This window comes from Lepisosteus oculatus, chromosome 1 (assembly GCF_040954835.1).
Source record: "Lepisosteus oculatus isolate fLepOcu1 chromosome 1, fLepOcu1.hap2, whole genome shotgun sequence".
NCBI lineage: Eukaryota > Metazoa > Chordata > Actinopteri > Semionotiformes > Lepisosteidae > Lepisosteus > Lepisosteus oculatus.
Window position 1 is genome coordinate 72,085,009 of NC_090696.1, and position 12,080 is coordinate 72,097,088.

Sequence of the window (12,080 nt, forward strand, 5' to 3'; positions counted from 1 at the left end):
TGTTTGTGTTTTTTTCTCTTGTATCTGTTTCTGCTCCTCTAATTGTACTTGCACTTGTAAATTCTTTACAGTTAATAAAAATTTAACAAGCTCGTCACATGACCTGAGACAGTCACACGATCCCAGAAAGACACAAGACATACTTTCCGACTTTCGATCGCTAACAGAAATTGGCATAAAACATTTGTTGAATGATGAATTCTGAGTATTCGCATTTTTTATTTTTTTCCTTACGCTAATCAAATGCAAAAAGCCTTAAAGACATGAAGTCGCACTATTAAGGCTGTGGGAAATCGATGCTTGCGAGAGGCAGTCAGCATTTTCCACTACGTCTGAATTGCATATGTGACATACAGTTGTTGCTCAATTCCGTTCAACGAAATCTTAAGTCTTAAACTGTCCTCAATTAATTCCTTTCACAAGACATGAATCTGCCTTCCTCCTGTTTGAAGGGTTTGTGTGTTTCCCTCCACGCCGGTAGGCGTCTCTGTCACCCAACACCGAGACGTGCAAGAGCGACGGCGTGATGTCATCTCCAGGCGACAGAGCGCTGCTCAGCTGTCCTCTGTCTTCTTGGTGTAAGGTCGGTGTTTTTACTAGAATTTGCGGGGTGATCGTACCAGCTTCAGGATGCTGGGGTACACTACGGACCAGAGGCTTCGCATGCAGCAGCTGGTGAAGCTGCGGCGACAGTGGCTGAAGGACCATGAGCTGAGCCCCCGAGAGCCCGTCCTGCCCCCCGCAAAACCGGGACTTGTGGAGAAATTCTGGTTACGGTTTCTGGAGCCCAGAAGCCTGTGGAGGCTTTACGTGAGTAGATACGAAAGAACGCTCCTGTTCAGTTGAACCCCGTGTGCTTGCTTTTCGGGGTTACCTTGCTTACGTCCGATCTAGGCCGATTACTCGTCTTGCTCTGTGTGTGCTCCCTAGTGGTGTAACTTTCCCCTGCAGATTTCCGACAAGGGGGTGACATTGTCTTACACTGTACATCAGTAATGCATTCGCGTCCTGACCTGTTGAAGACAATTACCTTCTCAGTGGGCATATCAAAAAACTGTCTGTCCGCCCAGTTAAAGCTTGGTGCCTTTGTTCATTGAGAACCGTTTCATGAATTGTGACGAGAATCGAAGTACGCCTAATAATGACTGTCCTCGTCTTAAAAACAACAACAACAACAACAACAATAATATATAAATTAAATACAGCCACAGCTTATTAGATCCGAGAACAGGAGGCATTTTTAAACTAAAGCGTTTCAGGAGATTGGAACAAGCTGCCCAGCCATGTTGGTAAAGCTGACGCTGATATACCCTGGACTCTTGCAAGAAAGGTCTGCATGATATCCGTACAACAGTTAGCCAATATCTGCTTGACCGGCTGAATGGCCTCTGCCTTTGTAAACTTTATGTTCGCAGGCAAATGAAGAGGAAAGTCTAGTGATGGGATGCACAGTTTTATACTTGCTGCTGTAGGCCTCGTGGATAATCCCAGCAGATTCTCAGATGTGTGGTGGAGGACTGTCGCTGGCAATACATGTCTTTAATTCAGTAATGTGGCTCGGGTTGGAGTCACTTGAGTTCGGCCTGAGCAATGTTGTTGAATGCTGTTTTGTGTCATGGTATTGTATCGTTGCTGTATTGTATTATTGTCATAGTAATGTTATATGAATATGAGCTGTTGATGTACAAAATTTCCTTAGGGGCAATGAAGACTAATTCAATTCAATTCAATGTATGTATGAATGTATCAGCAACCCTGTGATAGGTTGGTCAGCTTATTAAAGAACACAGAAAATCATCATTTCCCCTCTCTACTTGATTTTGCTAAATGGTGCAATGAGTTCTCTTTGAAGTCAAAATCTAGAAACAAGTTATTGATTTTAGGGAAAATGCAATACCCCTGGCTCTGTGGCTAAGGATCTGTGCCTGTGGCTGGAAGGTTGCTGGTTCGTATCCCGCAGCCGGCAGAGGGATCCTACTCTGTTGGGCCCCTGAGCAAGGCCCTTAACCCCAACTGCTCCAGGGGTGACGTATAAGTGTCTGACCGTGTGCTCTGACCCCAAGCTTCTCTCCCTGTCTGTGTGTCTCATGGAGAGCAAGTTGGGGTATGCGAAAAGACAAATTCCTAATACAAGAACTTGTATATGGCCAATAAAGTGATCTTATCTTACCTGCTGTAATTAATGGTCTGTGGAGAAAATTGTCAGTGACTACCAAGTACTTGGGAGTGGACTTGCAGATAAAAACCTAAGACTGGACAAATGTGACACCATTTAGAAAAAGACCAACAGAGACTCTTTTTTTTCCTTCTGAAACTCACCTATTTCTAGAACAATTTTAAGAACTATAAATATTTTTAGAAATATTTTAACACTTTTATTGAAAGTGTCTTATCACACTGTCTCAGTTGTTGGTTTGGCAGCATTAGTGTCATTAAATGAATTGAGTTGGGGGAAAATTAGTGAAAATAAGTAGCAAAATAATTGTGAAAAATCAAATAAGATATCCTCTACAAACAAAAAGTTGTACAGAAGGCCAAGAGCATTATGAGGTGTGTGTCTCACCCCCTCCATTCTGAATTTAAACTTGTCACATCTGGGAGATGCCTCTGTGTCCCCGGGTGTAAAAGGAATCTCAAGTATTGACTGTCTTCCTTATTCTTATTGTTGTACTGCGGTGTGTCATAACATAATTTTCCCCAGAGGATAATAATAAGCTTGAATTGAACTATTTTTAACACAAGCCTTTCTTTTCAGACTTATAAAGCCTACCGGGTTGGAAAATGGTCCTTAACTCAGCTGATAATTCCTGCTTGGATTTGTCATTATTATGTCAAGTATCATGTTGCGGTAAGTTTGGGATGTACTAAATACAAATATAAATTGCCATCACAATTGGCAGATGAGTAGCAGCACAAAGCCATTTTTCTTTTAGAATATATTATAGTATGTAACTATGTATTGGCTACCTGTGTATTTCATTTTAATACAGCTTTGCATGCAGTTATGGATTCTAATGATCTGTTCTTCATTTGTTCTCTTTATTCTAGATGAAACCATATGGTATTGTAGAAGCAAAACCAAGGCTGTTCCCTGTAAGTGTTATTTACCTTGTCTAGTATCCCATGTCTTATGTAGCGCTTAATAGTGTTTGAATACTGAAAATCTGCATATGGAAGACTAATCCGTTGTGCCTTCACTTTCATCTCCAAATTCATTGACAAACATTTGTGTGAACTAGGATGTCAGCCAAATAAGGTTCATAAGGAAATTAATGCTGAAGGCAATTCAGCATGTTGAAGTTAGTTATTCTGGAGGAAGCAGGTATGAAAGTGTTGAGCAATCCCGTGTGATTCGTATTGCTTGATTTATTTTAGGGGGACACAATCATGGAAACTGGAGAGGTCCTTCCTCCCTTCCCGGAAATGGAAAGCTTTGGACACCACTGAACAAGTTCCTAAAAGACAGAAAAAGCCACGTGTACTTTTCTGAGGTTAAAAGGATTTTATTTAACAATAAAACTAATTTACAAATGCCACCTTCATTTTATTTGTCCATTTTCTGTTTTGTGCCATGTACAGTTGATCTGTTTGAGTTGAAATCCTACAACAGAAGGGGCAGCAAATCCTAACCTTAACAGATCGTGTGGCGGACAAACATCAGAAATACAGAGATTGTACTTCTCTCACCTCAGTTTATTTACCTAAGGATTTTAATTTTCATAAATGTTAATTCAGGGTATTTTCAATGCCTACTTAGAAGTTACACAAACTGCATGATCAGTCTTGAGCCTTTACAGTGTCAATTACTCCCAGCAGTTAGGTTAGGATATAAAGTATAGGATTGTCTTATCTAAACAGCCATTACGATACTTTTCCCAAATTAAGTACTAAAACCCTTTATCACTGCCTGAATAATAAATTGTTAAAACTTTAAAGCTACTCTTCAGCTTTCTCTCTTTTAGCTTTGGTCTTAATTGCCTATTTAATGGGGTATCTTGATGGCTGGGTAAGGTCTTGAAAAAAGTATGAAAGTCCCAATTGATTGTCCTGCAATGAAGTAGAGAAGGCATATTTTTAACACGCATAAAGATCACAAAGTTCTAAATAATCTTTGTTAAACCAGAAGATTGAAATGCTATGACACTATATGGATTCTTTTTAAACCACAATGAAGCATATTAAGAACATTCTGTGTTGATCTTCAGTGGTGCACAAGTACTTCGAGCTGCAAATACTTTGGATCCCAGAGGGACATCGTGGATATAGCTATCGTTTAGGAGGATTTTGCTGGTCTACAGAGATGTGCATGGAGTACTGACATACAGAAAACATCATGGATTAATACCCTCATTCATTTCCTTTTTTTTTACTATATAATGTTAGCATGCCCTAAGGGGTTGGGCAGCCAGTTGACCTTGGACACCTAGAGGTTTTTTTTCTTCTTACTAAGGAGTTTTTGGTTCCTCTCCTCTGTTGTCTTCTGTTCTGTATTCACAAAATGTATGGTTACTTGCATTAAGTGCCTTGTTGTGAAAGGTGCTATACAGACATAAATTGAATTGAATACAGTTCATTCCATCTCGCAGAAAGTTTATTTATCCATAAGGTTCATCTTCCTTTTGCAGGTTGGTCTGGGTGGTACATTTAACCCCCTCCGTCCACACGCCTCAGTTCCTCAGGGACTTCAGTTATTGATCTTGAATTGCTTTTCCAGCTGCCACTGTGCTGCTATTCTCGTTCCATATATGACGTATCCCCAGGACAGGAGTACCACTGCCAAGAGTACCTTAGAAATAAAACCATTAAACTTCAACATAAGTCTTTTAATGAATTTGTATGAAAATGCTTGCTGTATAAATCACACTGAAAATTAAATCTCTTGCCCCCTGAATAATCACTAATAAGAGTTGAATGCTTTTTCCATAATTTGAAAACAAAAATACTGGAAACTATGAACAATAACAGTTGCCATAACCGGCTTTTAAAATTTGTTTTTTTTTTACAATATTACAAATAGTATTTAAAATATAAATTTATGTCTGAACAGCAAAATCTGCACACAGTTTTGCCGGAACTTGATTTGAACCTCAGACTAATTTGTTGAGAATCGTAAAACTAATAAATGGCTCAGAACGGACTTTCTGAAGATACTGAACACTGAAATACATCCATCCGTTTTACTAAATTTTAAGGCTTGAGTTCCCCCCCAATAGTTGGTTTTAAGCCACTTAAAGTAGGAAACATAAAAAATATATATTGGAATGAGTTGTGCATTAGGGTAAGACGCTTACAGTTTGAATTTATAACAACACGGGGAGTTTGAATGCTCAGAGTTCACATACAGGGGCAAAAAACAACATCGCAGCAGAACTGATCAACTCCCTGCACCCCGTCCTTTTTAAATGGTGCAATTTTACAGAAGCGAACCTAAAAACTATATTCTCGGTTTCATTACGTACATTATGAAGGACAGGTTTGTCGGTCACTTACGAGTGAGTACATCCTGTCGAGAGCTCTGCGGCTGACATAAATCATGTTGTCTCACATCAGGAACACCTTGTACCCGCCTGGCACCTCCGGACAGCTTCTGTCTAATAAATTTTCACCAGTAGCAACAGCCTTTGTCTAAAAAAACGACACCATCAACACGCTGCGGGTTAGTCCGAGTAAACACCGCCTTGCATTGCGGAAAGCCAACTGATTTCCAAAGAGACTTCACCCACAGCGCCACCGGGCGTCAGCTATTTTAATGCCCAAATCTTATTTTTTTTACATATGAATCCGCAAATGCAAGATTTAGCCAATTATTTAGCTCGTTGAAGCTACGAACATTATTCACTGTCGATATTAAATATTTGGAATACGCAAATAAAACCACTTGTGAACAATATTCAAAGGGTAGGATAATGCCTTAAGTTGAGATTCATTCATCAAACCCTTTATGTTGTTCTAATTAGTTTAGTAATAAACAGTCAGCATGACTGTAAGTAAACAAAACAGGTCGCACTGTCACTAACATGATTTGTTTTACTTCCACATTTTTTTCCGCTTATGCTCTCCGTATAGATGTAGACTCCGCCGCTTTTCCCCGCGGGAGACGTCAGTGCAATCGTACACTGTGTCTTAAGAGTAACTCCTGAGAGAGAAATCATATTGTCACCCATACTTCTGTGTGTATGAATTAGTGTTCTCATATTGTCGCTGCTGACGAATAAGCAGTTGAAAGCGACTCAAAACTGCGCGGTCACGGGTGGGTGACCCCACCAGAGGCCCTGTACGCGTTGGCTCCTCCGGGCCGCCAGGGGGCAGGAGCGCCACGGCCTCCCCTTCGCTAACCGAGCCCTCCCTCCCCGTCTCGCAGCGCAGGCCTAAAACTGCAGGCTCGCTGTGGGGAGAAATTGTTGTATCCATAACACGGATATCGGCGATTTTTTGTCATCTTGGTAGGTGAGAATGACGTTTAACTTTGAAGTCTGTCCTACATGACGTTTGATTGTGATGTCTGTGACGGGTGACCGTTTCCTCTGACGCACCGTGCCCGCGAAAGACCGGCGCAGTGGCATAAAAAAAGCAAAACTTAAAAGAGCCACTCAGCTGCTCTTGGTAGGTAAGAAAGCTTTTGCTCTGCCTATTCTTTCTTGTATATCTTTCATGTCGTTTGCTAGTTCAGTTTTAAGGAACTATGGTGGGCTAACGAGTTGTGTATTGGTACGTATTGGTTATCTAGTTCCTAGGCGGGGTTAAGACTACGAGATGCTATTTCGGGAAATAACCCAGTCACTTAGGCCTCTACAATGCGAAAGGAAGGGTTATTATGGTTATTATGTACCAACAATATTTCAGTAGATATTTAGTATTTCAGTAGATATTTAGCCAATGTGTGCATAATGGTATCTGCCATGTTTAACCAGGTCGGGGGAGAAGTGGCAGTCTAATCAAAATGTCTTCCAGTACTTGTTCCCAGGTCTTTCCGGGGGTGCAGATAGGAAAATGACAATCGATAGTTTTTAGTTGCGTGTGGTTCCTAGATTTCAACACGGAATCACGTTTGTGGACGGCGACGCCTGCACTGTGTTGGTTATCGAGAGTCAGCCGGAATGTCACTGTGTCAGTGTCAGTTCCGCTGGCTCAATGTCCAGCCTGCTTTCGCTGTAATACTAGTTTTTAAGGAATAATACAGGCAGCCTGCTCAAAGTTCACAGTACTGTATTTATTTTTAGCTGTGTTAATTGTATTTTAGCATATTTTCTGGCACACATACAGTACATGTACCCATAAACATACTGTACAGTTGTGTAGTTTATTTTACAATGGGAGGCTTTATGCCTGTAGGGTTTGATGAACGTTTGTCGTTTTGGTGAAATATATCGTTACGGTCTAGTAAAAAAAAAAATTAGCACTTATTCAATTTTGCCAAAGTATTTATTGAACGGCATATATAGAATGCTTAAAATATTAACAGGTTTGTTCAAGTCGTCGTATCGTTTATATAACCGAGATAAGCTAGGTTCGTAAGAGAAGGAGACATGGCGAAATTTCAGTGACGTCTGGATACGTCAGACTGTCTATATTTCTGCATTTACTGTAAAAAAATGGAGCAGAAATGCCAAAACGATTTGCATGCTCATCCAAAACAAGTACATTTGTTTTGAGGAGTTACATAAAGTAAATCTAATGATTTCGGTAATACACAACTGCAAAAAATACACTTTTTGGCACACAGAGCTGTTTTAAGTAGTAGTGTCTTTTGCCGTTCTTGTCTGTGAGCCTCAGTCACTGGGACAGTTTCAGCAGCATCAGGTGCCACACTAGGATATCTTTTCCAGTGGCATATAATACAGAAGTTATGTTATCCAAGACGATAGCCTCATTATTTATAGTTGAATTCTTGTCAGACTGTATAATACTTAGTTTTGTGCAAAGTAAAATGTCTAAGGAGGCCTATTTAATTAAATGTTTTGGTCACACTAACCCGATATTTGAGGTGTGAAAGGTATTCATACTTTTCAGATGCTTAATCTGTGAGATAGCGTGAACTAGAACATAAGAAATGTGTTCAAACAAATCAGATGTCATTCAACCGATCTTTCTTCTTTGGTTTCTAATAGCTTAATGAACTAAATGTACTTGGACTCTGAGGCATTCATGATTGTTTATTGGAACGAACTTCTTAATTAAGTAGGAACAGAACTTTTCTTTTTAATTAAAAAGACTCATTATTATTGAATACAACAAAGTTGTGGCATTGTTCTTCAATTTGCAGGGTTTCAAGATCTTTTTTCCTTGATTTGTAAGCCTTTTGGCTGACTGCTAAAAGCTGAGACATCTACAAATGCACTGATATGTGGATGCATTGTTGATGTCCCTTTTATTTCTAAACACCTATATTTCAATCTAGTATTTAAGGAATGATTTCACTCCAGCTAATACCTGTTTTAATTATTATTGCACTTTATGATGATTTTTTGTGGTTTGAAATTCTCTGTTATTTTTAAGATATTGAAAAAAGACTGCACAACACTGGGGTATATTATAGTGTTGAAATATACTTTATAAATTGTAACACGCTTTTGTTTTTTTATTTTTGAGGTGATGGCATCTACCAAGAAGAAGTTGAGGATGCGCAAGAAGTTTTCCCCCAAAGATGGAGCCAGCAAAGTGTCACAGACTGTATTGGTGGAAGCATCTCCAGACTCCAAATGCCCCATTTGCCTGGACAAATTCAACAACATGGCACACTTGGACCGCTGCCTTCACAAGTTCTGCTTCCGGTGCATACATGAGTGGTCCAAAAACAAAGCAGAGTGCCCGCTATGCAAGCAGCCTTTCAACTCCATCTTCCACACCGTAAAAGCCGAGGACGACTTCAAGGAATTCGTCCTGCGCCCGACGGAAAACGGCTCTTTTGGCAGCCCAGACGGGCATCGGTTCAGGTACCGCACCACCTTGACAAGAGAGCGCAGGCAGTTCAATCCCCCGAGGAGGACATCGCCACCCCCAGACAATGGGGTGATGTTTGAAAGCCTGAGCAGTGCATCCGCGCAGCAGCACAACAGAGGAATTCACCGCATGATGCTGAGGCTGGCTGCAAGGAGGAGAGCCCAGATTGAGGGAAGGTCTGTGCGTCACATGCGGGAACAAGAGATCATCAACTTCAGGCGGGCTCTGTATCGCACTGGCGTGCGGGTAAGGAGTGTCCGAGATGGGGGGCGCTATCGGGACATCTCTGCTGAATTCTTCCAGAGGAACCCAGCTTGTCTACACCGTCTCGTGCCCTGGCTGAAAAGGGAGCTGACTGTGCTTTACGGTGCTCATGGCTCTCTGGTGAACATTGTGCAACACATCATCATGTCCCGCATCACTAGATACAACATGGAAGACCAAGCCATCCAGGATGAGCTGCGGCCCTTCTTGCTGACTCGCACTGACCACTTCCTACATGAGTTTATCAGCTTTGCACGGTCCCCTTACAATATGGATGCCTATGACCAGCATGCCATTTATGACTGCCCTGCACCGTCTTATGAAGAAGGCAGCAGCTCGGACTCATCAGTCATTACCATTTCGGCCGATGAAGCTGATTCTGGAGAGCGGAATCGCCCTTCCCTCAGCGTGGCAGGCAGTGGCTTGAGCCAAGCGCCGTGGGACGATGAAACTCCTGGCCCATCTTACTCAACAGTAGAACAGGTACAGCTGCCCTCACGGTCTGTCAGTGAATCAGAGTCTGAGAGCAGCAGAGAGGAAGAAAGGGCACCTGGGCCTTCTCGGCAACAGAGCAATCAAGTAAAAACTGATCCAGCCAGTAATGAAGGTGGCAATGCCTCATCAGGTGAAGAAGACTGCGTGATTGTGGGTTATGTCAAGCCAATGGCTGAAAGGACACCTGAACTTGTCCAGCTGTCCTCTGATTCTGAAGAGTCTGTCAACAATGAAACTGCAGAGGTACCAGAACAACCTGAACACATTAGATTCTGTAGCATTAGTCCACCGTCTACTGTATGCTCCTCACTGTCTAAAGACAAATCTCCAGACAGATGTGATCAATCCAGCAAGATGTTGGAGAGGAAAGACCAAGATCGGTCATCATTTGGTGAAACAGAAAGGCAGCCTTCTGAACGCAGGAGTTCACCTTCAGCAGACAGAGAGAGGGCTTCGAGAGAGAAAGACAGAAGCAGTTCAAAACATTACAGCAAAGACAGACATGCTTATGAGGATGACCGAAGGCGACACAGGCAAAACAGGTCAAGAGACAGAACGAGGTCACGGAGCAAAGAAAGGTCTCATCATAGGAGCAGGAGGAGATCTCGAAGCAGAGAACGGAGTTGGTCAGTAAGGAGCCCAACCATATCGATAAACAGCGATAGCACGCTTTCAAGAAGCAGGCAGCATTCAAGATCACGCAGTAGAGACTATCCTTCCTCTAGGGATGCTATATGGCCCATAAGTCGGGACAAGGACTACAGCTACTCTAGACACAACCATGAGAAATCTTATTCATACCACTGGGACTCCTACAGTCGCTACAGCAGAGACAGAGATAACAGCGATTCATTGTATGTGCAGAACAGGTCCTATTACACTAGTTACTGCATGAGCCCAGGCTATGGCGCCTGTTCTCGCTCCCGAAGTAGAAGCCGCAGCAGTCACAGGGATTCCCACCACCGCCGGGAAAGGAGGCGTTCAAGAACTTTGTCCAGCACAAGTTCCCGGGAATCCCATGGAGCTCACCGAAGATCAAGGCTTGAAAAACCAAGTGGGAAAAGGAAATACAAGACTCGCCATTTGGAGGCGACCTCCAAAGACAAAGCATCCAAGTCGCACGTATCCTCCTCATCCAGCCTCCGGGAGAGGAAGGAGAACAGCGAAAGACATCACAAGAAGTCCCGAAGGAAGAGCCGAAGCCCGAGTGTGGAGATCGTATACGAGGGGAAGGCCACGGGAGAGAGCCGGCGGCACCACAAGAAGAAGAAGAAGCACAAAAAGAAAAGCAGGAGGCACAGAAGCAAGGACAGAGCACCTCAGAGATCGCCGACTGTTATCACCATCGACAGTGACAGTGACGGCAGTGTGAGAGGCAAAGATTGCCAGATCAATGAAAATGAGGTTTCTACCACTACTGGCAGCTGTGCTGAGACCACTGTGCCTGAAACTAGCTTGCAAGTCACTGAGGAGCGAGAGCTGTCAGTTGATCAGGACAGTCATGGGGACGTGGTGAAGACTGAGGCAGCCTCTGTAATAGATGGTCTAATCAGTGACAAGTGTGACATTATGTGTAGTGTAATTGCACAGACATCCTTTGCCTTGGAGGGTGATGCAAGTAGCTCAAGCCCTTCGAACGCCAGGGAACGCCACTCTTTGGAGCAGAGGGATTCAGGAAACTCCACAGCAGCAGAGGCAGGGCCCTTGGCTACTGGTTCTCAGACTGAATGTCCAAATGAGAGCCCTCACCTGAACTATGCCTGCACCCCCCCTCCTTAGACGTTCCACCCTTTCTGGGTACATGGACATCATGAATTGAACTGCCAATTAAGCAAAAGTGCATACAAAAAATAAAATTGTTCGGAGATCAAATTATCTTTTTTTTTAAAACAGGTGCATCTTATGAAAGTATCTTTATGTAATCGGTGATATTCCCTCAAAAACACCCAGATGTAAAGTTTAGTGATTTTATCCATTTTATCCTTTCACTCTAGACTTGAGAATATGTAAATTTTCCACTTCACCATTTACACGTTATTGAGCCTGTGACTTGATAACTGAAGGTGTACAAACCATTCCAGTCACTTTTAGAAGTTGTACAGACAGTGTACAGTCATTCTCAGGGAAAAGACTTGACAAATAGCTGCTTTTCACAATGGTGATAGTGACCTTCAAGCATTATTCTTGAGGTAATGCGAAATGGAGCAGTTGTGGATTTTGTTTAAATACTGCGTGTACCATATTTTAATCGCATAAAGACTACGTTTTGGACTGAGGACAGTTGAACTTCCACCTTGCAAGAATTGTTATAAAAGAAATAAATGTTTAAAACAAGTCTTTTTTTTTTTAAGTTGCATTGTATCTAGAGCTTTGCTTTTGCT

The 12,080-nt window shown here is 42.3% G+C and overlaps 2 protein-coding genes across 6 annotated transcripts; both read left to right on the forward strand.

Moving 5' to 3' along the window:
- The first annotated feature begins 514 nt into the window (after nt 1-514).
- ndufb6 (NADH:ubiquinone oxidoreductase subunit B) lies at nt 515-3,536 on the forward strand. Its single transcript, XM_006629951.3, has 4 exons — nt 515-810; nt 2,756-2,848; nt 3,049-3,093; nt 3,376-3,536. Exons 1-4 carry the CDS (start codon nt 631-633, stop codon nt 3,445-3,447), a joined length of 390 nt encoding a protein of 129 aa, XP_006630014.1. The 5' UTR covers nt 515-630; the 3' UTR covers nt 3,448-3,536.
- Nucleotides 3,537-6,329: 2,793 nt separating this feature from the next.
- Nucleotides 6,330-12,033, forward strand: toporsa (topoisomerase I binding, arginine/serine-rich a). Of its 5 annotated transcripts, none has more exons than XM_015345926.2 (2): nt 6,330-6,607; nt 8,590-12,033. In XM_015345926.2, the coding sequence occupies exon 2, from the start codon at nt 8,593-8,595 to the stop codon at nt 11,476-11,478; it is 2,886 nt and encodes a 961-aa protein (XP_015201412.2). In that variant the 5' UTR covers nt 6,330-6,607; nt 8,590-8,592; the 3' UTR covers nt 11,479-12,033. The 5 variants fall into 5 exon arrangements, with proteins under 5 accessions (XP_015201412.2, XP_015201413.2, XP_069048568.1 ...); XM_015345927.2 differs by having other exon boundaries at nt 6,330-6,603; XM_069192467.1 differs by having other exon boundaries at nt 6,331-6,447.
- The last annotated feature ends 47 nt before the right edge of the window (nt 12,034-12,080 follow it).

Excerpts from the sequence above, each read along its gene's own strand:
- ndufb6 (XM_006629951.3), top strand. The coding sequence starts at position 631 with ATGCTGGGGTACACTACGGACCAGAGGCTTCGCATGCAGCAGCTGGTG. Across the intron at positions 811-2,755 it reads GAAGCCTGTGGAGGCTTTAC|ACTTATAAAGCCTACCGGGT; the intron begins GTGAGTAGATAC and ends CTTTCTTTTCAG. Across the intron at positions 2,849-3,048 it reads ATGTCAAGTATCATGTTGCG|ATGAAACCATATGGTATTGT; the intron begins GTAAGTTTGGGA and ends TCTTTATTCTAG.
- toporsa (XM_015345925.2), top strand. The coding sequence starts at position 6,652 with ATGTCGTTTGCTAGTTCAGTTTTAAGGAACTATGGTGGGCTAACGAGT. Across the intron at positions 6,709-8,589 it reads GGCTAACGAGTTGTGTATTG|GTGATGGCATCTACCAAGAA; the intron begins GTACGTATTGGT and ends TTTATTTTTGAG.